This window comes from Ceratosolen solmsi, unplaced genomic scaffold (genome assembly GCF_000503995.2).
Source record: "Ceratosolen solmsi marchali unplaced genomic scaffold, CerSol_1.0 scaffold10, whole genome shotgun sequence".
In the NCBI taxonomy this organism is placed as follows: Eukaryota; Metazoa; Arthropoda; class Insecta; order Hymenoptera; family Agaonidae; genus Ceratosolen; species Ceratosolen solmsi.
In genome coordinates this window covers 15695966-15723409 of record NW_011948412.1, presented here as the reverse complement: position 1 = coordinate 15723409, position 27444 = coordinate 15695966, and the positions used below count along the sequence as shown (strand labels likewise).

Genomic DNA, 27444 nt, shown 5'->3' with positions numbered 1-27444 from the left:
TAATGAAATTATTTTTTTATAAATATATTCAATTTTAATGTATATGGAAAATAAAAACTTGAAAACTTTAAAACGATAAAATTTTATATTCTTCAATTAAATATAATCTAATATAATATTAAAAATATTAATAAAAATATAAAAATATGCCAATTATTAGATATGAATATAATGTTTTGAATCTGTCTATAAAAAGTGTATGATTATTAACATAGTATATTTATATTATTACTTTAAGTACATTTCTGAAAAATGAAAAACAGAATCTAAATTCATGTTTTGTTATAATTATAATTAATTTTTTATTTTGTAAAATAAATACTGTTCATTTGTAAATTATTTTTCTTGCCTATTCATTTCTTTTCAAACTGAATATTTTTAATGGCCTAATATATATAATGATTATATTTATATGATGATTTATATGATATTTAAATGATATATGTATATATATATATAACGGTTTCATCAAACTGGCATTTGAAATTAAAACAATATTTCAAAGTTAGATAGTTCTTTTAAACAATTCTGAATGATTATCTTAATATGTATAATAATTAGTAGTAATATATATTATAAATTTTTATATTATAATTTTAATTTTAAGTGTCAAAATAATACATTATAATGTCATATTTTGCATATAACTTTAATAAAATTATAAAATAATTCTGAAATCTAATATCGTAATAAATAATAGAATTAATAATTATGCATATTAATACAGTTTTGTAATAGTTTTTATTTTAACTTATTCAAATTTATATTAATTATTATATCGAATATCTGACGAGATATTTATTCTCTAATAATGTTAAGTGAATAATTAGTCATATTTTTTTAATGTATCTTTTAGCAATTTTCTCATTATTTTGTTTTTATCATTTCTGTTACTCTTACATTGCTATGGTTAAGTTGGCCGTAGATCAACAACAAAAAGAGGACACACTAATCTGGACATATTCTAAAATCTCAGAATATTAATAGAGTCGCTTTCAAAAATTAAAATGGCACTTAAATACATATCCAAATATTTATAATAAGTATTACTTAAATTTTTTAAATACATTATCGGGAAGGAAAATATCGTATATATTACAGTTGTATCTTATAAAAAAGACGTCTTAAAAGTAAATTATTATACCAAAACAATATCAATATTTCAAAAAATTTAAAAAGCATTTTTTATATAAAAAATAGTAATCTATTTAGACTCAGATGGGAATGTGATCGTACATTAAAATTGAATCATTTCCAATTATTAAACAATTATTTATGATAATCACAAATGTCGAAAAGACGAAGCGAATATAAACTTCCATATACAACATAAGTAAAACAGAGAACTTTAAGCTAATGTGGTATTGTTTATTATAGAAAACTACACCTCCGACGAAAAGAATAAAATAAAAATGGTGTACTTACTACCGAGCTAAATAGACTAAATGGACGTAATTTATCTACGTCTACATTTTTTCTATTTTACTTTAACTTGTTATTTAATGACAACACTTATAATGAACTATACATCACAAATACGGCTGGTCTCCCTGATTTTGTAAAAAATTGCATTTTTTGTATCACTACCATTTCTATCAATAAAGTCTTTAATCAAATGGATCACCCAAATAAGATTTTATTTGTAAGTAACGTTGGAATAATATTTATGTGAATCTATTTTTACTTCTATTGTTTGATATGAAACTAGAGAAAGTTTATAATAAATATAAAATTTATCTGTTTATACAACATAATAGAGCATAAATTAATTAAAATATAATAAATTAATTTTAGATAGTTTTTTGTTTAATATTCTTTATGCTTATTTTATTGTAATTTTATGATCTTTATGGTACGTTGATAAGAGAACGTTTAAGTAAAATAATGTAAATTGGCAGTATATGTTACAGCCTTGTTCATTTAAAGCAAACTCTCACATTTCTATTAATCAACATAATAAAGTGTTTCAACAAATTAACACAGACAATGATAACTGTATGATTGATCGTACACAATTGATTAGAAAAACTTAAAATTTAATCGTATATTAATTTTTATCATTATACTCATCATACTCGAAATTATTCAACTTATTTCAAATGTACTTGAATATCGAAATATCTGTCTAGAATTGGTTTAGCAAACCTATTATACATATTAATTATAGCAAATTTATTTAATACTATACGATAATTTCTGTAGCATAATATTGTAAGAAGTTAAGTTCTAATGGAATTACATAGATATCTCACTTATTTATAAGCACTATTCAATATAATGATATTTTTTAATCTTGACATTCAGTCCCTTATAATTTATAATTTTTTATGTTCAATTTCAAGGTATGAAAAAATTATATATAAATCTGTTTCCACGTTTTATTGTTATTAAAATTGTGTTTTTAAAAATAAAAAGTACAGAAAATTAAAAGTGTATAGATTAATTTTTTCTACCTTTAATATTAAGAAATATTTTATATTTACATACTTTATATTCAACAAAAAATATAAGTTGAAAATATAACACTAGAGAACTACTGTTTAGAATAGATTCAGTGCAAGCTTTTCGTACTATAAGCTTTCTATATCTATACTATCTTTTTGGGCCAAACAAAAAATAAAGTTTGAGGTAAAGTCTAAGTTTGCATGCCACGTCTATATTTCCTGCTCTGTTATACTTTCATTCTTTTCTATCTGCTTGTGCAATCTATTATGTACATTAACGACGTAATTAACAATATTTAATTACTCTTCAATTCATCCAATTTAGAAGAATAGAACTATTACTTACAACAAATTTAAGCGACTATGAAATTATGTACATTTAATAAAATTTGCAAAAATTATTTATCATAATGATATTAAGACACTATTGATCCGTACATAATTTCTAAAAATAAATTAATTTGTTAATTATAATTTGATAGTATATTGAATGCTGTCTAATTCTAAGTTTTGATTTAATGACAAAACGGATTTGCAAAATATTATTATTATCTAAAAAAAACCAATTTGAATTCTGCTCTACGCAATTCTTCCCTACATTATAAAATAAAATTGAAGAAGAAATGAACGGAACTTATATTAATCACTGTTAAATTTGTATCCATTCATTTACATTAATTTTTTTATTTAGATTAAATTAAGTTTGCACAAGATACAGTATTATGAGTATTTAAAAGAATCTTTGTAAAGTAAGTTTAAGTAACTTATTATAATATTCTATTTCTATAACATTAGTAGTCATTTATTTTCAAGAGGTTCTTCAGTATTTACACAATAATCATTTAAACTGATTAAATATCATTAAACGCATATTATAATTAAAAAATATATTTTCTATTGTTTGAAACTTTAGTTAGAAAATGAATACTCTGTGTTACAATTAATAAATCCCTTGATTTTATTTAAATTTATTAATAATAGATTTAATCTGATTAAATGCTATTTCAATAATGAAATTATACATCTTTTTAGTTTCATTAAAATTATGTGTGCTTTCGATACTTTTCTTAATTCACTATTTATATTATTTATATGCCTTTTGCTAAATATTTGAACTTGCTAAATATATGAACTAATTTATTACATTCTTTTCCTATAATTTACCATATTAAATTTAATATAAACAATAATAGTTTATTATTTTTATTCCAATTACCAATCAACTAAATAACCTTAACACGTGCCTACAATCAATCTTAGTATCCTCTATTCATAATTCTCTGGTGGTTCATGTTAATAATGACAAAACAGTAAAAGTAATACTAAATGTAGCATTATATAATTACTATTAATTAGATATAACTAAACTATTAAGTTTCCTACTTCCAAAACAACAAAAAATTTAAAATAAAAGCACAAATATCTACCATTACAAAGAAGGTCAAGTTCCTCGCGTGCTTAAAGAGATTTTGTAAGAAGGATGATAAAAAATGTCAATAGATGCATCTGCCAAGAATAAAAGAGAAATAAAAATACTATGATAAACTTAAATTTACTAAAATTTAAGATTAGTAAATACATATTATAAGATAAATATTTATTGTTTTGTTATCTATCATTATTTTTAATTCTTCAAATATTATAAAAAAAATATTTTTTCGCCGACGAAAATATATATAATTTTTAAAACTATAAGAATGCTATGTAAGAATAGATCTGAAAATATATATTTCATGATTTGATCATAGTTAAAATACTTCCAAAGATTACAAAAAAAGATAGAGTAATAGCAAGTAAATACTTTCAAGTACTTAAAATTGAATTTTAATTATGAAACTAATCAATAGTATCTTATTTATTTAATATTCCTTTAATAAGATCCTTAAATATGATAATACTATGATCATGAACATTTATTAATTTAGGCATTGGCTGCTATAATTAACAAAATTCCATTGAAAATTTTTATAAAATTGTTAGGTTCAATGATTGTCAATTTCCATTTTTCATTATTTTCATAATAATAATGTAAATTGATAAATAATTACGATATGAATAAATTGTCTAAAACATTATCTATAATTTTTTATTTAAACGTAATAACAATATTTTGTAAATTTTATAGCCAATTTATATATTATTGAAAACGTTCCATAACGCATCATAAAGTTATTGAAAATAATTTATGGACAATAAAAATATATAATTGAATGTACATGATTTAAAGTATTAATATTTTTCTTTGTAAAGAATACATTGTTTTTAATTTTTTTTAATTAATCGTATGTATGAAAATTTAAGTAATTTGTTAATAGTATTCCAATTGAAATATAATTCAATTATATAATTTGTATTTTCTTTCTTTAAATCATATAATATATGTAATATAAACTTTTATTTAATTTAATTAAAATAATTGTTGTTATAAAATAATTGTAAGTATTCAGGTTCATAATTTATTATTTTGTAGATACTTTAAATTATATATATATATATATATATATATATATATATATAATATTTAGATAATAAAGTTTTATTTATTATTTATGAATATTATTATTAGTTATTTGGTAGTCATCATTTATTAATAATAAAAAATTTTAAATAGTATTCGTATACTATTGAAAGATTACAATACGTAATATTTTTTTATATTAATAAATATAATATATAGACTATTATATTATATTTTCATGTCTCAATATAATTAAAAATCTATTGAAGCTCAGCAGAAGACAATTCCAGTAAAATTGTCAATTGAACATATGTGCCTGTCCATATCCATAAGCGTGTACGTGTCTGCCCGCACGTGCGTGTTGAAGTGTATACTTCTAATTTATAGAATAAACAACATAAAGAAAGAAAATGTAAATGCATGATAGTTAATTAGTAAAATTGTAAGAGGCTTAAATATTTAATTCTACGTCTGAAGACTTTACAGCTTATAATAATAATGTTAATAGTAAATATATACGAAATTTCTTCCAATAAAGATGTAATATCTATAAAGTTTAAAGTGTATAGAAAAATTAGTAATAAAAATCAGAAAAATTGTTTCAGTTTATTTATTTAACTTATTATTATAATTCTTAATATAGATATTTCTTAAATAAGAAGGACAATACGATAAATTAATTCTCGTACGGAATATATTTTAATCTATATTATTATTATATAAAATTATTAAAGTATCATTTATTAATTCGAGAAATTATTAATTTTTTAACAAACTATTTCATTCTATTATGTTGTTTATTTTCCAATATATGTATATAAATTTAGAAATCATTTAATATTTAATTCAGATTTATAGTTATTATTTTATATCGAAGCAATATGAAGATTTATTTTTAGTATTTTTAGAACACAATTGGCTATATAATGCTATCTATTTACTTTTCGAGTTATTTTAAAATTCAGGGAGAAGAAGCAAAATTTATGTAAAAAATGATAAATTGAAATCTAAAACGTTGACTTCTATGTTTCACCCGCTAATCTTTCTCCGTTAATCGATAATGATCGATTACTTTTTCACGGAAGCTGCACCACTTTAACTCGACAATATTTTAAATTAATTTCATGTTTATAACGGAAATAAATCAACAAGTTACTCTTGGTACCGATATTTTACACAATATACTTATTGAAAGCGAGGTAGTGGCCAACTGGTGGCATGCCCCCGAATCATTTAAAGCACTTTGCAACCGGAATCATAACTAATCTAACGACCCATTCAAGCAAACAAATTCACAATACTTTGCGTCACGATCGAATTGTCCTAGTAAATGCTGTACCGTGGGAAGTAATACTTCGATTAAGGCCTTGCGAAAGATCTCGATAAGTTCCCGGCGTAATGATGCGCCGACAAGACGAGCGCGTGCGCTTTCCTTAAGCACTCTGCGGCTATTTCGGGTCGCACGGAAGAGTGCCCTGCCCGATTTGTCGCGACCCGTGTATGTGCTTCCTCGTGGAAACCCACCGGCTGACTGGAAGCCCGCGCAGACGTGCGCCTTTAATTTAGAGACATGGAGCGCCCTCGACCTCTCACTCTCTCCCATTTTCCTAGCGCTTTCTCGCTCTGCTCTAAATACGTATATATTCACGCTCCTCCTCGACACTTGTCTTCTTTTCATTGCTGCCTATAGACAAGCGCGCACGAGTATGCACATCTATACGTGCATGATTTTGTCACTCTGAATCTGGAATCCATGATTATGTGGACTCGACATATTGATAGGCGAGCTTGATTGTTGCTTAGAGTCTGAGTCTACGTTCTTAGTCGAGTGCGCGCATATATAAGCAATGGAAATGTAATTTACGTATAAATGTTCGTGATATTGCAGGTAAAACTGATAATGAGAACGCAGAATAGTACTATTGAGTTTGAGACAACCTAATTAGCTCGAGCTATATGAAGTACAAGGCAATGCCAGAAGAGGGATGTTCTCCTTTTTCTATTACGTTATACATCATTTGAACACAAGCTCGTCCGACTCTTTGTCATTTTGTCTTTGAAATACTATTAAAATCAATATTATACCGATAAGAAGGAACGTATGAAAGAAATCTAGCCTAAGACTTTAATACGAGAACGAAGGAAAGAAACAAGGGAAGCTTTAAAGAATCTTAGCTTTCTCTCGCGACTCGAAAAAAAAGTCGAGTACTCGTCGAGTCCGTGGTGACGAAAATCAATAGTACGAAGGAAAAAGTTCTGTTATAGAATTAATCTTTTCTAGTTTTTGAGAATGGGCCTGAAATAAACAAACTTCGTCATCGTCTATATCTGAATTATTGATCGAAATTACTTATACTAACCAGATTTGTTTACAAAAACATTCGCAAAACAAATCCTTATTCCTCATAGAGTCAAATTTAACCACTTATGTTCATACACTTTCAAACACAGAAATTATTTTTTAATAAATTTTTTAATTTTATTTGAATAGAAAGCAATATATTTAAATTATATATTTTTAGATTTATAGATTTTTATTTTGATAATTACATAGTTATCTAATAATGCAACATTTTTAGTCACTATTAGTCAAAAGTATAACAATAACTGCAATTAAAACAAAATAAATAATAACTATTTCTCTCTCTCTCTCTCTCTCTCTCTCTCTCTCTCTCTCAATCTCTCTCTCTCTCTCTCTCTCTTTTCCTCCATCTCTCTTTACATAGGTAACAATAGTTGAAAATATTATTAAACAATTAAATAAAAATAAAAATATTCTTTTAATTGCTGATTTGTTTAAAATTAATTATTATTTACTTTCTTAAAAAATTCTATGATTAAATAAGCATGATTTCAAGCTATATTTTATTATGAATATTATATTCTAACGTAGTAATTGCGGGCACTGTTTTATAAAAAATTTTGAAATTATTAAAAATATTATAGATTACTAGTAACCATTGTTTAAATTTTTCAAGAAATGTTTTATTTCTTATCAGAAATCATTTTAACATATTTAATTTTAAATTCAATTTCCTTCAAGTTCAATATAATGTTGATTAATATCTATTTATGCGAAAATATAAAAGTATATAGATTATTAAAGCAATAATCTCAATAATCCTTGAAGATAGGTAATATTCGTAATATAAGTAAACTGTAATAAAAAAATTATGTAAATGTAAAAAAAAGTAATATTATGCTGAAATCATTAATTTGATTAATTATTAATATTTAAGTTGTTTATAACAAGTATAATATAAACAGTAAGTTCAAAATTAATAACTATAATCGTCAATAATACTACGTCAATTCAGAAATGTTTAAATAGAACTTTAAATATAATTTATAATTAGTTAAGTTTATTACTGATATCAGTGTTTCCAAGTTATTTTATACGCTAGGAAATGTAGCATAATAATTTATTTAAAAAACTTTTGTTTGTAAAATAATTAAAATTTTAAAATATTTGAGCAAAAATTTGATGAAATATTATATATAATATGAATTTCTTTAATATGTAGATGATGAATAATAATTATACAATGAGATAAAAAATCTTCACAAATTAAATACTACTTTCCTGTTTTACTTAATATTATACTTAAATATTAAAAAATATTACACTATTATATTAAATTTATGAAAATTCAAAAATTTAAAAACTTATTTCAAACGTTCGTTACGCTAAAATATAAATCATATATAATTTATAAAAGTCATGTGGAAAATACGAATAATGTATCTCTATTAATTATAAACTATTAGTTTTCATTTCCACAAGTTCGCATGATGTTTGATATTGTATTGACTAGGGACTTGTCATAATTGAATAGTTATAATAATTTATGATTTGGTAATATATTGATTAATATATGTAAATTATCATTAAATAATAAGCGCTTTATGCATATGATGGATTTCAACTTTTTATATAATTTGTTATGCAACATTTTCAAAATTCAAGACATATAATTTGATTTATTTTTGTAATTGAATAGCAATTCATCTACGTATTAACGTATGCAAATTTAAAAGCGTTAAGAGAAAAGTTTGAATATATACTAATCTTTTTTTAATATGAGATAGGCAATTGTAAATCCTGATAGAGAATTATGTTCAAAAAAGCTACAATACTATTTTAAAATACAATGAAATTTCGTAATAAATCTGAAAAGAATATTGTTATGATAGAACCATTTTACCATTTTAGGTTAAAAACAAGAAATATAAAAATTATTTTATATTATAAGATTTCTTTACATTGTAATATATTAAAATTCGTCAATTAAAATATCATTCAAAATAAATATATCAAACGTTACAAATAAAATTAGTACATAGATTAAGTTAAGTTTACTTTATTTTTAGTTAAATAATATAATTTCATAAAAAAAAGAAATAATACGCATTGTATTATTTTTAAAACGCTGTTTGATTTAAGAAGCTCATTAGCTTCCAAATTCTAAAAGATAGAATTTAGTTAAAAGCATTATTTGTTTGTTAATATTCTTATATATCTAAATTTTAGTTTTATAATTTTTGTATTCACCTTATAAATGATTGAATTAAAATGAATAAATTAAATAGAATAAATGTTTTACAAAGTTTAAAATTATATGCAATTCAATAATTAATATTATAATTAATTATTAATAATTATAAGTACAACATAAATATTTAGTTTATCAAATTTTACTTAAAAAAAAATGACTAATGAATTATTGATATTGAAAATATAATTTTCAAATTTTTAATTATATAGATAATAAACCAACAAAAATATTATAAATAAAAATTATCTATTATTTATAAAATTTAAGTATCGAAGAAATTAAAATATTTAATTTAATAAAATTTTTAATGATTGATACATCAATTCTGTAAGTAATATTTTAAAATTAAAAGCATATTTCAATAATACATTTTCCAATTAAATTAATTGAATAACTATTTTTCAGCTTAAACTTATTTAGAATCGACTAGGGGACATAATACAAAGTATAATCATTTCCAATATAATTATTAATTAAATTTATATTTTTGAACATGTCCAATTTTGAAAAAAAAAAATAATTACTGGCATTTATGAATTAATAATTATGGCTGCATAAATATTATAATTAATAATATTTTGTGCAGCCGATTGAAAGTTCTATCAACATTGACAATATAATAAAATAATATTATAAAAAAAATAATAAAATAATATGTAAACAATTAAATACAATTTGGTTAATTATTTTATTTTTTATTGAGACATTTTGGAACTATTAGAGACAATTAGAATCAAGATTTAAAAAATCTTATTTATAGCTGTACTCGTGTTGAAGTATATATATAAGTATAGATATATTGATAAATTTCGTACTGCTATTATAGAATAACTCTTTAAGAATTTAGAAAAAGCTGAAAAGAAATTGTTTTTTAATATTCTTTAAAACCTAATGCTGTTTAAACGTAATATTTTTTAAAACTTAATATCATTATGTATACAAACTATTTCAAAACTGCTTTTATGAACAAAAAGTTTTGAATATGACATTTTTAGAATTCACAATTTTTTTGTTAATCATAACAATGACTTTAGTTAATAGCTAAAGTATCTGAATGTGATCCTAAATATAAATTTTACACAAAACAAACATGCTATATAATATTATTTTGCTGTATTAAACATACAATTTTATAAACGCATATGTATATAAATTCAAATCAATAATTTTGATCGATATGATATTTATTTTATTACAAAATATTTATAGAATTAACAAGAATTTGAATACACAAAAGTTATTTAAAAATTGAATATAAGATACGGAATAAACAATATTACTTATTAAATTGCTAAGATGAGTGAATATGTATTTTATATGCGCTATATATGTTATAATTTACATATTATTATATTAAATCATTATACATTATTTATATATATATATATATATATATAAATATATAAAATAAAAATAAAATAATAAAAATATATATATATATATATATATATATATATATACAAACATGTAATAAAGTTATTTTTCAATATTCAGTCCTCTTATTTGTAATAATATATAATGCTAAAAAGTAAATTTATTTTACATTTACATAGAAGGTGTATGATTATATGTAATATATAATTTTTATGTTCTATAAATATATGACTATATAAATTCTAATTAAAATTCTAATTTAAGATAATTGATGTATAAATAAAAGGTTTATACATTTATATTCTATATGAGATAAATTCTGAAAAATCTTAAAAGTAAGATACCTTAAATGGCACCGTTACAAATTAATTTCTGTATTCTATTATTCTATTTGTTAAGTATTCTATTAATAATATAAATACAATGCAGCATAATTTTATGTTTCATAAATAGATTTTTTAAAGGGGGGGGGGGAGTATAATATGGATTGTTTGTAATTTATATTTCTATTATGTATAAAATTAATGTATGATACCAATTCGATGAATACCAATGCGATGAATACCACAGCCTAAAGCAATCATTCCCTTTTGAATAAAGCATTTGGTAAAATAATACAAAGTATAATAATTATATTTTTATTGCAAATAAATGCAACTAATAATCATTAAATTGTTAATATTGTAATAATATGGTTAATACCGACTATTATCAGTTGTATAAACATTAAACTCTAAATATAAAAACGATATGCTTTCTATGTGATTTTTCAAAAATTAAAAGTATATCCATTTCAAAATTCCTTTAAAAGTGAATCAAATTTCAAATTTGGCTACATTACGCTTCGGCTCAAAGACATTACATCTTGGTCGATAGCCATAAGTAAGCCTTATAGAAAGTCAGCTCGAATCCTTTAAGAATATTCATAAATATGTGGAAAGAATTGAATTGAGGATAATAAGGACTCACCCATTTCATCTATGATGGGTGCCATACGCAGCGTAACTCCGACAAGAAGCAACGACATGGCCAGAAGGAGGCAGGCCGTAGCGACGATGGTCCAGCGTGCCCTGGGCGGTAAGTCGTCGACCTCTAGGCCTTCGACATCCACGAGGCTCTTTTCTAATTTAGGCCGCTTGCGCTTTCTACGAGGACGGTGAAAGCGTTCGTGAGAATTGAGTCTGGAATTGCCGACGTGACTATCAGCTGCTGGCGGACTGTTAAAGGTATCCTCATCACCGGGCATATCGGCAAAGTTGAACGTCAGATAGTCATCTTCGTCGTAATGACTTTTTCTGTCCATTAAAAAATAATGGCAATGGGTATAACAGTATAGGGGAAGCTTATCGATTATAAAGTAAACGCCAAGACAAATTGCATGTAAAGATCGATATTCTTTTTAATTCAGTTCTTTGTGCATTTCTTATTCTCTTACTCAAATACATATTTTAATTCAAAGAATACAATGCGCAAAAATTATATTTAAATATTATTAGAATTAAATAAAGATATAATTTGTGCTATTATATATATTTATATTATATTATATAGTAATATCTTTTAAAATAAAATGATTGGTATATCACTGTAAATCTAAACAATATATGTAAATTAATATTAATATAATCAATAATGCTTACAACATTTTTAATTGAATAAGTATTTAATTATAAAAGTGCTTGTTAAAAATTTTAATTTTATAACTAATAAAATTTATAATTAAAATAATATCACAGAAAAAATCATTTGTCAATAATTTTGGTTTAATATTTCGTACTTTAATATATTTTTTAGGTTGAATTTATCTTTCGAAATTTAAAGCCAAAATAAACCAAAAATTTTTGTATGAATACATTATAAATACATCGAATCATTCTGTAGATCAGTATTAGAAAAAATTATAAATCATATTATATTTTTTGAGAAAATTACAATTTATATTTACTTTCAGCTTATACTTACACTCCTTAATTAAATTTTATTTTATAAAATTCAATACCTTAATTGAATATTATTATAGTCATTTATTCAATTTCTAAAGTGTTAATTTAAAATTTAAAAAATTATATTCCATTTATTTCTAAAATATTTATTTAAAATTTTCAATTTGGAATTACTTAGCAACATAATAAATCACAAAGTAATTTAACTATATTGTACATCAATATAACAAGAAAATATTTTGACAAAAATGTAAGTAATTATTATGATAGAATTTTCTTTAAAAATATGATCCAATTATTTATTTACTGAATATATTTAAATAATTTAAAACAAAATAATGATTTTTTGCTTGGATTATTCACTTACAAATTTTGTTTGTAAATCGCTAAGAAATTAGATTTTTGGTCTAAAAACGATCTGACAATAGCTTAGGAATTATAGATTTAAATAATCTGAATTTTATAAATGCAAGCTTAAAAAATTTTTATTATTGATTTTGAGTTATATTATATTATTTCTTATAAATTATAATACTTTTTTCAGTAATAAGTATAGTCACTGTAATTAATTATTGATACAAATAAGAATAGAATTTTCATGTTAATGATTTTAAACATATATTAATTAGATGCTTAAATATATATTGATACATATATTCTTAATTAATATAAATAACATTGATCTATAGTATGTATATTTCAAGTATTTATATCAATGACATAAAATATGATAGTTTTGAAAACTAAATTATATTTACTATTTAAAGTATATCTAAGGAAATAATAATTTCCATTAAAAAATACGACTAAGTATATTTTTAAAATTTGCTTACATAAGTAATTTGATATATTTATAGTTATTATAAAATACTAAACCATTACAAAATAATTGTCAATGAAATCTTTTTTATTTAAATTTTAGATCTTTATTAGATTAAACTAAATTATATACATTACTAGAGTAATAAAATCTGTATAATTTATCTGTAATTTTTTATTTTTTAACAAACATTACATTCTAAAAAGAGATATTTAATTTATAGAGTGTTTTAATGAAACTCAAAAATTAATAAATAAATCAAACATATCCTCAAAGTTTCAATATATTTTAATAAAATATAAATAGCTAATGAACGAATAAGCTGCTTTATTAATTATTAAATACTTCTATTAGTTTATATTAAGCATTATTTGCGTTTAAATTATATTGCGATTGTGCGATTATAATATTCTTATTCTATTAACCAATCAAAAGAATATACTTGTAGAATATCTGGCAAAATTCAACTTACCGTTTTCCTTAAGTACATTTTTTTAATAAACCTTTTTTGTATATATAAACATACGATACATTCAATATTAAATAGGCTTGCATTGGTTTTTTTTAAAAATGATACATTTTATACGATAGATTAAGTTTATTAAAATAAAATAAATTAATATTAATAAATTAATAAGTTAATATATTAATTAATAAATAGAATAATTAAGTAAATATGCTTGATTCGTATTCTCAGAATTATAAAACTTCTTCGATACTATAGTGAACTTGAACATACGACTAAACCTAATGCACTCAGAAATAAAAGTTAAGCGAAAATTCTTACAAATGAGCGGTGCTATGAGAAATATAGCAGGCACTTTGGTGCAGCTTTTGATATTCGTCGCTCAGTGCTTTTCTTGTCCTTTCGAAATTCATAAGCGCGTGATCATGTTCAGCATCGATGCCTAGAAGTTCGAATCTGGGATCTATAACTGGAGATAGCACATGAGAGTTTCGAGAGTGTCTCCAATGCTTTTGCCCATCGCATGGAATATCCACAGACTTTTGACGGCCTTTGCCTGATAAAATGATAATGGTGCAATTTTATAATAATATAAAATATTATGTATATATATACGCTATGATAAATATGTTATTATATTAATTTTTAATAATTGAATTAGGTTGTACTTTTACTTTAATATAAAACAAAATAATTATTTTTTGCTTGAATTATTCATTTGCAAAATTTATTTATGCTACCTAGTTAATCGCTAAGAAATTAGATTTTTCATCTAAAAACGATCTGATTGTAGATAATATAATATAATATATAATATAATAATATAATAACGATCTAATATAAAGCTCATTAATTATAGATTTATAATGAAAATTGAATATTTTATATATAAGTTAAAGAATTACATATTTAAATTTATTTCATATATATTTAATAAAATATAATATAATGAATAATAATATAATAAAATGTCATCATAAAATAAGAATTTATACATATTAGATACGGTTTTTTATATATTTTTTCATTAATTGTTACCATAATGATCTGATTAATACCGAGTATTAAGTTAAAATCAAATTATGTCAGTTTCCACATAGTACCATTTATTCTTTTCAATTGCAATTTATTTATTTAGTAATTTATCAATATTTCCAAAAAAAAAGTAGAAAATTTCCCTTCAAACATAAGCAATGAATCTATTAAAAACGAAAAAATGAAGATAATTGATATATAAGCAGGAACTATATATATATTATGACTTTATATGCTAAAAATTCTTACTTACAAATAATTTTTATAGTTAATTTTTGAATAAATAATTGCACGTTTAGCTAAAAGTTTTGAATGAATTCTTGTTATTTTAAAAAAGCAATAAATAAAATGTATAAAAATATGGTTGAAATTGTTTTTCAAATTAAAGAATGGATGGTATAACAGGAAACACATTGTTGTAATATATTAGATTATATATCATTATTTCACAGAGATAAAGATCATTTCTACCTCTTTATGTTCTTATCTATTCTTATTTACTTTTTATTTCCACACAAAATACGTAAATATTATAATTGTTTTACATAGTACTATAAATAGATGAAAAATTTTAATAACATTACTTTTAAGCTATTTAAAGGACTTTTAAATTAATTTTTTATAGTAAACAGCTATTTAAAAAGTAAAAATCATGGATTTATCTCATTTTCTAATCACTATGGCTCTTGTTATTTTATTTCCTTGATTCTATCAAAATGCGGATATCGGTTATGGTATGGAAAATTTTAATAAAAAAATTTAAATTTACAATCTAATATAATAAAATACAGGAATTGAAGTCAAATTATTAGAAGTATATTTTGTAATTTCATATGTAACACTTTTATTATAACTGTAAAAATATTTAAAATACATTAAATATAAATATTTATTTAAATTGAACGATCCAAAGTTGAAATGAATAAAGAGATTTTTTTAATATATTTCTGTATTATAGAAAGCTATTTATAAATAGAGATCTTTCAATTATGTACACTAAATAATTGAAATGTTTATATATACATGAAATGCTATATTAAACTGCTTAATAAATTACGATAATTAAGATGATATTTAAATGAATGAAATAAGTAATTTATTGTATGAATTAAATAAATTAATTTGCCTAATAAATATTAAAAACCTATAATTAAAATTGTTTACTATTTCTGTTAAATTTTTTCAACGATATAAATGAGTTTAGCACTATAATCAGGGTTTTTCAATCAAAATTATTTACATACAAATGTGGATAATTAAGATCTCATTTCCGTACATTTACGATAAGGAGATTTAATATTTAAATAGTACAAACATCATTACTGATGCACAGAGTCCGTATCTTAATTACAAAGTATACAGTACATCTCAAATGCCTTCTGAAGCAAATTTACAATATCAATTTAAAGATAAATAATGAAATCAGGTTAGAAATATAAATCAAGCCAGCGCCGCAATCTATTTTATTCTCGGAAATTTAGCAGATCATTGTAGTGCACAACATCCCTTTCGTGTACTCGTTTGTAAGGCCACTTTGTGATTATAGTTCTAAATCTAAACTCAACAACACTTATACATTAGAAGATAAAAGTGCTTGACATAGTATGCAATTTGTCTATATCAAGATTATTGACTGTATTACGAGCGCGCTGATCACTGATTATTTATATATTGGTGATAAATGATAAATAAAAAATCAAAACAGAATTTTATTTAGTCTTAAATATACTAAAAATTTTCAAATCAATCTCATAATAATTTAGTAATTTGTTTACTGATTGCGATTGCCATACAAATCTCTATCAAAACAATATAATATTGTTGCTTAAAATAAAGCGATGATAAGATTTTGCTACGAGAATATGTTTTATGTATTTTGTCAATAAATGAAATGTGTCAATTTAATTGACAGCAGTTTTTCACATTAATATGATTAATTATAATATCTGTCCGAATAACAATACTGAAAGTATTTTATCAACGGGAGACCATTAAAGAGAGCGATAAATTATTCTGAGATTGAAAAATAAATTGAAATACTAATAACTATTTTTCTTGGCATTAAAACCACACTATGTGAATTTAGAAGCATTGTATATATATATATATATATATATATATATATATATCAATTATATATCAATCGTATATAATCAATATATATGATTAATGATTTCAAAATTCACATTATAAAAATTTTCTTCGATTTCGAGGCAACTTTAATTGTATTTTACATGTAAAAATTAAAAAAAATTTAAATGATAAAAAATTATATAAAAAGTAGTACGTAAAAAGCATTATTATTATTAATGAATTTTTATACCATAAAAATGTTCCATTCATAAAAATAGACGTACATTAGATATTTTATTTGATTCATAGAAATTAATTTCATAGATTTGCAAAAACTACTAAAAAAAATGAATGATTTATTAGAGGTAGAAAAATATTTAATAAAATTTAATTATAGAAAATTCATTTATTGACTATATATCTGGAATAATTTTGTCATTATTATTTGAATATTTTTATTCTTTTTATAAACTAAATATACACAATTTATATTACTTCGCTGCTATAATTTTATCACATTAAATTGTATATATCTTTACAAAGATATATTTATATATTTATATAGATATATATGTTTTCTATTAAAGATTTTGGAAAATTTATTTAAACTCGATTAATAAAAATGTTACTTTTTTAAGCGGGTATTTCTCAGTTTTATCGACCTTTCCATTACTTACTGAGAAAAGAATCTAATAATTATTATATTAATACAATGCCAAAGTTAAACTACGTCTATATAAATTCACATAAATGATATCAATTCAATTTCATTTATATAATCACAAGTTACTTTTTTATTAATAATATTTATTATGAAACATAATTTATGCAAATAAAATCATAAATTATGCACTTTGATGAAAATCCACAAGCATATAATTTATTAATTCAATATTTTCTGTTCTTGATAGACAATCTCTTTACCAATATTTAGGTTCATATAAAATAAAACACATATTACATTAACTATTTATAATGTGTTAAAATTCAGAGAAAAAAATTATATATAAAAATTCATAGAATATACACATACAATTCCTGAAAAATACCTTATATATACAAAAAAATGAGCTTGTTCATTGATATTAATATATAGATACAAGACAACTATATGCAAATATATTAATTACATTCCTTCTTTTTTTATGATATATAATATTTTAATTATTTATTATTATTCAGCATTTGTAATGAAATTTACGTTATAATATATCTTCCATTATAAAGCACTAGTATTTTATAAATGTATGTATCTTTACAATCATAATCATAATTTAGTAATTAAATTTTCTGTATTTCTATTCATATTTATTATATATTTATATTTATAATAATAATGGTCATTCCATTTAAGTAACTCAATGTCTAATAAATTGTACAATACAAATCTCAAATATCTTAATGATGCGAGTCTGTAATATAGGTCATCGAAAAAAAGGAAATAGCAGTGTAATAGCATAGTACACAACGTTGAATTAATCATTTCATCTGTATGCCCCTTTGTTTTCATTAATTACAGTCAAATAAATATGCTATATCATAAAAATGTATCAGAGTAAATATACTTATGTTAATTAAAAATGTGTATGTGATGTGTGTGTGTGTGCGCGCGCGCGCAAAAGTATGTAAATCTATTAAATATTCATTCTATTAAATACGTAATATTTTTGAAAGTTTTAACTTTAAATAAATTTTTTCTCATTTTATATAGTTAATTCTATATGTATATCTCCTAATCATAATTATTGATTATACTTTTTGCTAAACAATACCGTTTATTATAATTAAGTAATAAAACAATTTCTAAATAAAAATCTGTTTATATTTCTTATGTAATCAATGTGGATCAATGCTTTTTTAAACTTATCTTCACCGACGGATTAAATTAAAAAATCGCACACACATAAATACACACACGCACACACATTATAATGATCTTTAAATTTCAAACTTTAGTTGTTCTATAAATAAAATAAGACAGAAAAGAGTAAGCACCTGCGAGTAAAGTGTCCCTTGATGTAACTTTAAGCAACTATTTTCAGCCTGACTAAATTCGACTTCTTCTACTTCGTGACTGAAATGCTACAGTTCTATCCAACTCTTTGTTAAGTTCTATATCTAAAGTAAACTATTTCTTATAATAAAAATACAAAACATATTACGAAAATAAATACAATAAATATTCCAATTTGAAATTATTTTCGATGATCTATTCTATATCATAAAAATAATAAGCATAAAGTGCCGAATTAACAAAAAATATTGAAGAATTATATTTTGAAAACTATCACAAATTACTCACTTATACGTATATATTAGTATACATATACGTCTACATTTAAATATTGTTTAAAAATATAATTATTTATAATCGTATTTAATCAATTTGTGTAAAATCTATATTATTAAAATAAAATAATATTGACTTAATTATCTACTTTTTTTCTTTATCCTTATTATATTTACCTTGAAAATATATTATATATATATTTTTTTATATACGTGCTATGCATATTATATATTTGAATTATTAAGCTAATAGTAATGTATATTTATATTATTATCACTGTATATTTTTGAAACGGAAGGTTTTAAAATGAGAGTTAATATATTATAGTCAATATAGTTCATCTTATTCAAGAACGTTTTAGTATTTTGTTTAAAGTAGTACATCCAGCAATTTCAGCAAAAATTTATTAATATACAATTTATTTGATATAGTAAAATATAGCGTAACATAAATAATATAGTTTAAAAATTGAAGTTTTATATTAAATTAAAATTTGAAGTTAAATAAAATTGTAAATGTAAAAAATTGAAAATAATATTCAATTTTACATAAAGTACGAGATCTAAATTATTACAATTATTAATATTTAATTCATAAATTAGTTTATTATATTAAAAAAAATGATTTTACTACATAAATTACTGATTAAAATGTAAGTATGACACAGTGGAGTGAATATTATAATAGAAGGTTCAACAATTTCATGAATAGTAGTAATTATGACGTCATTTTCAAGTTTTCAAATTAATAAACTAGTCTTTCCCATTAAATATAATAATAATATTATGATCCAATAATGAAGAGAAAACAGTGAATGTATCACCATAAAGTGTCATTCATACTTGCTTCTAGAAACTATAGGCACATTGAGATAAGAATCGTTGCAAAGCCATAGAGTTACAAGTATCGCTAAAGACCCGAATGTTCAATTTTAACTTACCATGTGCTTGCTTATGATGGTGTGCAATAGTCCTGTGGATGGAATCACCGCAGGGTGCTGAGCCATGGCGTCGATGCTTCTGCCCCTGGCGTCTCTTCTTCTCATGATAATGCAGACGACGATGGTGATGATGATGCCTATGTTTTTGGTGCTGATGATGTTGCTGTTGTTGCTGTTGTTGCTGTTGTTGTTGTTGTTGTTGTGGTTGTTGGTGGTGGTGCTGGCATTGATAAAATTGTTGCTGATGGTGATTCTGGGAAGAGGAGAGCGTCGAGGAGGAGGTGAGCCTCGGGCGCCTAGGACTGGGTGGGGCACTGCCAGCGCGTCTCGTCATTGCAGCGAGTGATGAAGAGGCCTTCATCGCTTCAACTTTTGTCTCCACCAGGGCCGCGAGTACAGCCTCGAGGCGAGCCACCTCCATCCCGCTGGATGCATCCTCCGTCGAAACCGCTTTGTCCGCGACATCGGAACTCGACGGCATTACCGTCATAATATAACAACGTGCAAGCACGTCACATTACCTCTGTAGTACTCTCCTCTGTTGCAGGTACTCACTCGAGTCGTCATGCACTTCCGTACGCAGCTCACTTGATGAGATTCGCGTCATGTCCAACTACCGATAACTACACCAGGCTTTTATTGCTCGACAGATCAATGACACTTTTGTAAATATCGTAAGAATCGCTATCCCATTGGCCATCTTAACAGGAAGCTTTTTGTTACTCGCTGCTTTCGTACAACGATATTACCTTAATATATATGTTTACTAATCTACTACAAATTCAAGACGATAGATCTTGGAAAGCGTTATTCGGCTTACAATGATAAATCATTGTTCTTGGTATGGCAATGCTCTACTGTAGCGTGTTGTTGGCCGGTGACTTTAAGATGATTTTCGAATTTATTGTATTCATCGTCATTCACAATGTGAATAGCAGCTATTTCTGCATATTTGTTCCGTCTAAATAACAAAGGAAACTTAACTTCGAACTTAATTCATATATAGAAATTGAGTTAATAATTCGTTTTAGACAATAGTATGATAAAAACAAGTAATCAGCAGCTTCCATATATAGTTATTAATAATATTTTGGATGTATGCTAAATAAATTTTAAATCCTTTTAGAATAATTGGTAAGAATTATTTATACATTTTTATTTAAAAACTATAAATAACGATAAATAATTATAACTAAGCGCTTATTATTAATTTTATTAATCTTAATAACAGAATAATAAACTTCTAGTCGTAAAATTAACATATCTTGTTATTATAAGTTGAAATTAATGACGCTCGTTTAAAAAAAATTAATAATTTAATATAATTACAGAAATAAAAAATCGTAGGTATTAGATTATATTAAAATAAATATAACATATTTTTAATACAAAAAAAATTAAATCATAATTAACGTTTAATGTATTTCCTCTAAAAATATCGCTACAGAATTTATAACTATGAACTGTATAATGAAAATTTTAAATAATTTCAACGTTCATTTAGTACAGCAATGTAAGAGAAGAAATTTAATACAACTATTGCGTTATGTGAAATATTTTTATACGCATAAATAAATATTATGTATTTCGTGTGGTTTAAGAATTTATTATCGTATTAAGTATATGTTCTTATGAATGATTAACTATTTTCAGCATATTTAACCTCATGATTCAAGATGAGGACACCTAATCTCTTAGTCTGACCTGCTTACATACTTGCAAATATAATTTACATTTACAAGTTATACTCTAGAGATCTTTTGCAAAGCAAAGTTATTGCTCAGATTTTATATTAATCATTATGTTAGCATAAGAAGTATTCATCATAATATTATGAAACTAAATAATTTACATAAACATAATCTCTAATATTAAGATTTATGAATTAATTAATTAAAACTATATGGAAGTTGAGGTTCAGATTTGAAATTATTAAAACATTTTGATTTATAACGATCCACTTTGATTTTATGAATTGTTAATGTTATTAATATAACATAGTGCATTTTTATAACGGTTCTATTTAATACACGTACATACGAAATTGTTTAGATTTATCTGAATATATATATCATGTTACGATAATATGAGCAAAATACAACTCGATATAATACATTATTTTATTATAAATAAAATAATTAAATGTCCTTAAAGAAACTTACATGAAACATATCACTTCTTTAACATTCTATCAATATTTATTAGAGATAGCTTATATTTAAATTCGAAATAAGTTTTTTAAATTAAGCTTTTAAATCATCTAAATCTATTATATGTTATATAGAATATTTTTAAAATATATTAATCGTCACTTAATAATCAAATAGAATACTCGGCTACTTTAGTAACAGTATAAGTTTCCAAAATTTCATTGACCTTCACTGCATGGATTATCATTACATTTTTATAATATTAAGAAAGACTATGTGAAAATATGTTATCTTTATTATCATTGACAGCATAAATAAATAATAAAATATTTCTTTTCGTTTGAAATAGCCTGTGGTGAGAAGCGGAATTACACGAATAATTCAATGCAATCTACATGACGCAGCAATTCAACGACATACTTATGTATACAAACTGCAAGTACATATCCACATACTAAAAAAACTAAAAGCTCGAGGAAAAAGCAGACGTATTTTCAATAATTCCACGAAAAGAACAAATTGGGTAAACTCATTGTAATACAATTTTCATGTATTGGTATGTGGTAAGTTTTCTAGTCCAATTGAAAAAGAAGATATAGGGAGGCAGAGATTATAAATTTATTATACCAAATCTTGATTTGCCAACAATTTACAATTTTTACCAACAATTTATGATGTAAAATTGAAACAAAGATAAACAAGTTATATGTTCATATTTCCGTCCGTGAATCCAGCGAAAACATCGGGATTGAAATAGAGAAAAAAAGGTTGCGGACGATAAGCTTGATTGCTTGTGCACTTGTATTGGTGCATGCGCACCTGTACGAAGGCGCGTATTCTTTACGCGATCGTTATCGTTGCGTATCTCTATGTTGCTCTCTCATGTCGCCTTCCTTTTACAAAATTGAGGAATTCATGACTCTATTCGTAGAAAATATGTCTTCTTTTATAAGATCTAAGATTCTTTTGCTACACGGAGAGACATGTAATAGAATTTTTTAACAATACTAATAACAATGTCACTGATATAATAATAGAAAAGCATTCTATTTCTCCTAAATTTGCATATTAAAAATGAAAATATACATCATTCTTTCGTGCGACTTTATTATACAAATTATTGCTACAAATTAACACTGTTTATTATTTTATTACACATAAAATAGAATTTAGCATAAAAACAGTGTTACTGCGCAATATTCATAAAAAAAAACATGCACGTAAAATATGTATAGAAATTAAAAAAATAATTAAAATATTTAAAAATTCATAGTTTCCAAAGTTCCAATTTTTCAAATATAAAAATTTTCATCTCTATCTGCTTTATTCAATATTTAAAACAATGTTAATGAGAGCTTTTCAAATATTTAATATATTAGAGATGAGTTTATCCGAACTACGTAAGAAGATTTATACCAAATTGCTATTGAATATGTTTGTTTTGCTTGCACAGATCAAATTTTCAATCCTTTATACCTATTAGAATCCACCACAAATTAAGAATTAATTCAATAAAAAGAAGTAATAAAAAAATTGTGCATACAATTTCCGTATTGTAACCTTAATTAATAAAAATTAGATAAATACCAAATTATAATCCAATACTTTTAATATTTACCATATTATTAAATGATCTTATAATTACAATTAATTTCATCAAGTCAATCTTTTTTTTTGTTTAAAATTAACTTTCTGAAAGTAGAACACATTCTGATCAATAGTGAAACTAATCACAAAAACGACAATCAAAGCTTAGAATGAAAATATTTATATTACGACATTTAGTATATTGTAGTAAATTTATAGTAAATATCAAATTAACTTAAATTTAATATTAGTATCATTATAATATATTGCAATAATAGTTTTAACGCAAATATCATAAATACTTTATAAGATTTATATAAATATTCATCTAATAAACTGTAAATTTATATTAAACACGTAATTTATTATTTCTTATTAGTACAATATATAAAATAAGGATCAATTTTATATCATTTTATAATCCTTTAATCTACTATATTTATGATAATTAATGTACCAGCGTTGCATAACATTTATCTATTAATATTTCAATCTTACGTGTAGAAAGTTTGTATAAGTTACGGGCATAATAAGAAATGTAACGAAGTTGTAAGGAAGAACCATCAATTAAACTGGGTCACAGGTAAAAGCGTAATTGCAAATTGTAATAAGACATTAATATACGAGAATATAAAAAATGAATAATAAAAAATATACCTCGATGTTACTATTGGCGCCAGACATCAGGAGTAAAAAAACAAAGTTAACTATTAATTATAAAAATTTGTATCTATTTGTATGATAATATTACATAATAACTTATATAAATAATTTTAAAGTCTTATAACACACATCACAATTTCTCACTGTATAAAATAAATAAAACACTATAAATATACATAATAAATTAATAACTAATAAATAGAGTTTTCAATACGCGTGAAAATTTATTATTAAAAGTTAAAGAGTATAGCACACCTTGTATAAACTGAAAATATAAAATATTATTCTTATATATACATATAAAAATAATAGTAACATGTATACAATATTTTTTTATAAAACTATATTAAATAAAAATATATCTATAAACACACTTATAGCAATATGAATTCCATAATTTCAGTATAACTTAATAATTATTTATATAGATAAATGATAGGGTTTAATCTGGAAATACATTTTCATTATGACATACAAATCGGAAAGAATTGATATATAAATATGCATATTTTTTTTTAAAATGAATCTAATACTTGTCTTATTTTAAATAAAAAAATTACTTTTGTAAGTCAGTAGGTCAAAATCAAAATAAAATAGTTATTTCCACAATTGCTTCTTAAATCGGAGCTTATTGATTATGCATAATTAAATATATAACGATCTTTTCTATTCAATAAGAATTGAAATAAATCTTGTCTGTATATATTTTCAAATCGAATTATATAAAAATCAGAAATCATTTTTTCTATATGTGTACTTTATGATTATACGAAGTGAATATTATGGAGTAATCTTACTATTTTAACAATATTACTGACAATAATAAAATCCATGATAATAATAGAAATAATGCTAGAAATAATAAAGAATAACGGTACAATTAATTAATAAGGTATTACGAGAGTCTATCACAATTATTTAATACAATTTTTTTTTCATATGATTTATTCAATCATTTTATTAATATTATTAAAAATAAATTAGCGAAGTGATAAAATATTTGATTATTGATATTTTAGTAATTTTTTATACTACTGTAATTTCAAATTTAATTATATATTATTCCCAAAATATTAATTTCAATATAATGAGAAGATCGTTAAAGAATATATAAAACAATTAAATTGTTTCAGTTTGCGTTTATCTATGAATGAAAAGTGAATATATTATATACAGCTATTCAATTAAGAAAATGCAAAAAAGATGGTATTTTCATTCTAATTTAAATGAGTTTAAGATCTCTTATAAGATTTCTTTATTTTGTTATTTAAGTCAATATCATTCAATCACATTAAATGGCCAGTTTTTTAATTTTTTAGTAAGTTTTAAACCCCATGAAAGTTGACGATATTTAGCAATTGTTTTAATTACGTTTGTTGTTTTTTAATACAAAGATATCTTGTAATAAATATTCAATCTTCAATCATCTTCAAAAAATAATGTTAATAATAATTATCAAAAAATAATAAAATCTTATTTCAATAATAACTAAAATAATACATTATAAATAATAAATGTTTGATTAGTGTATATGTACACGTTTGATATATGTATATTTTGTAAATAAAAGTCTCATTATTTGAACTCGAATAGAAATATCTTTAAAAAGGTAATAAAATTAACTTTGTTAAATTTCATCAATATTTCAATATTCACTATAGTATTCTAATGATACAATACTTTGTAACATTGAAAAATTTATAAAATAACTAAATAAACTATAATTATTAATGCTTTGTATTATATTAAATCTCATTAGCTTGCAATGTTTTAATTTTTTTGTTATTTAAATTCTTTGGTGGCTTAAAATTTTTCCCATACTTTTATAATTTTATGCTTTTCAGTGAAAAGATAAGTACAATTATTTGAATTTTTTAATTAAAAATCAATTTACTTTTTAAATTAAGAATAAAATATTATATTCCAAATAATAAATGATATATGTTGTTGAATTTTCATTTTATGAATACAATTTTTTCATATGCAAAATAAAAAAATTTTAATGATTTTGTAAACTGATAATAAATACATGAAAGTAAATTAAAAGAATTGACAATTAAAAGATTCTTATAAAGATTAAGGTTAAATGTGAATTTTGCAATTTAAAACTATTTTGTGTATATTTGCATAAATGAAATAATTTATTTTACAATGAATTCTGTTTCTTTAGTAATTAATTATTTTCATTTTACTTATGTGACAATACGCATTAATTAATTTGCTTTTATGTTTGAAAATAAAATGTTACTTTAACCTTTGGATCAACAAGTTCTTCATAAATATTACATACATTAGTTTTGTAAAATGGCGATATATGGAATATCATTTTCTGAATTTCATACAGTAAATAAAAAGGATAAAATTATTGATATTTATTCAAAATATCAAATAACTTTGGGAAATTGATTTATTCGAAAGAATATATTATGTATCAACATCATTGAAGTACTCACACGAGTTTCCCAAACGATATGTATCCCCATTCGCAAGGTGGTATGAGCGAACCTTAAGCAAACAGTAGTTTACAACAATAAGAATCCAAGCAATTAATCTTTCAAGTAATGCTTAAAAGAATTACATTCGCGTTCTACTAAAAATACAAAAGCCTATATATCATATATATATATATATATATATATATATTA

General features: G+C 22.8%; 1 protein-coding gene across 1 annotated transcript in view; it reads right to left on the bottom strand.

Moving 5' to 3' along the window:
- Positions 1–20880, bottom strand: part of LOC105365304 (uncharacterized) — a 47180-nt gene extending 26300 nt beyond the window's left edge. Inside the window, exons 1-4 of the mRNA XM_011503432.1 lie at positions 20755–20880; positions 20400–20571; positions 14383–14617; positions 11802–12127 (exon numbers count right to left, since the gene is read on the bottom strand). Coding sequence (XP_011501734.1) covers positions 11802–12127; positions 14383–14617; positions 20400–20571; positions 20755–20880 — 859 coding nt within the window. The remainder of the gene's footprint in view (positions 1–11801; positions 12128–14382; positions 14618–20399; positions 20572–20754) is intronic.
- Between the last annotated feature and the right edge of the window lie 6564 nt (positions 20881–27444).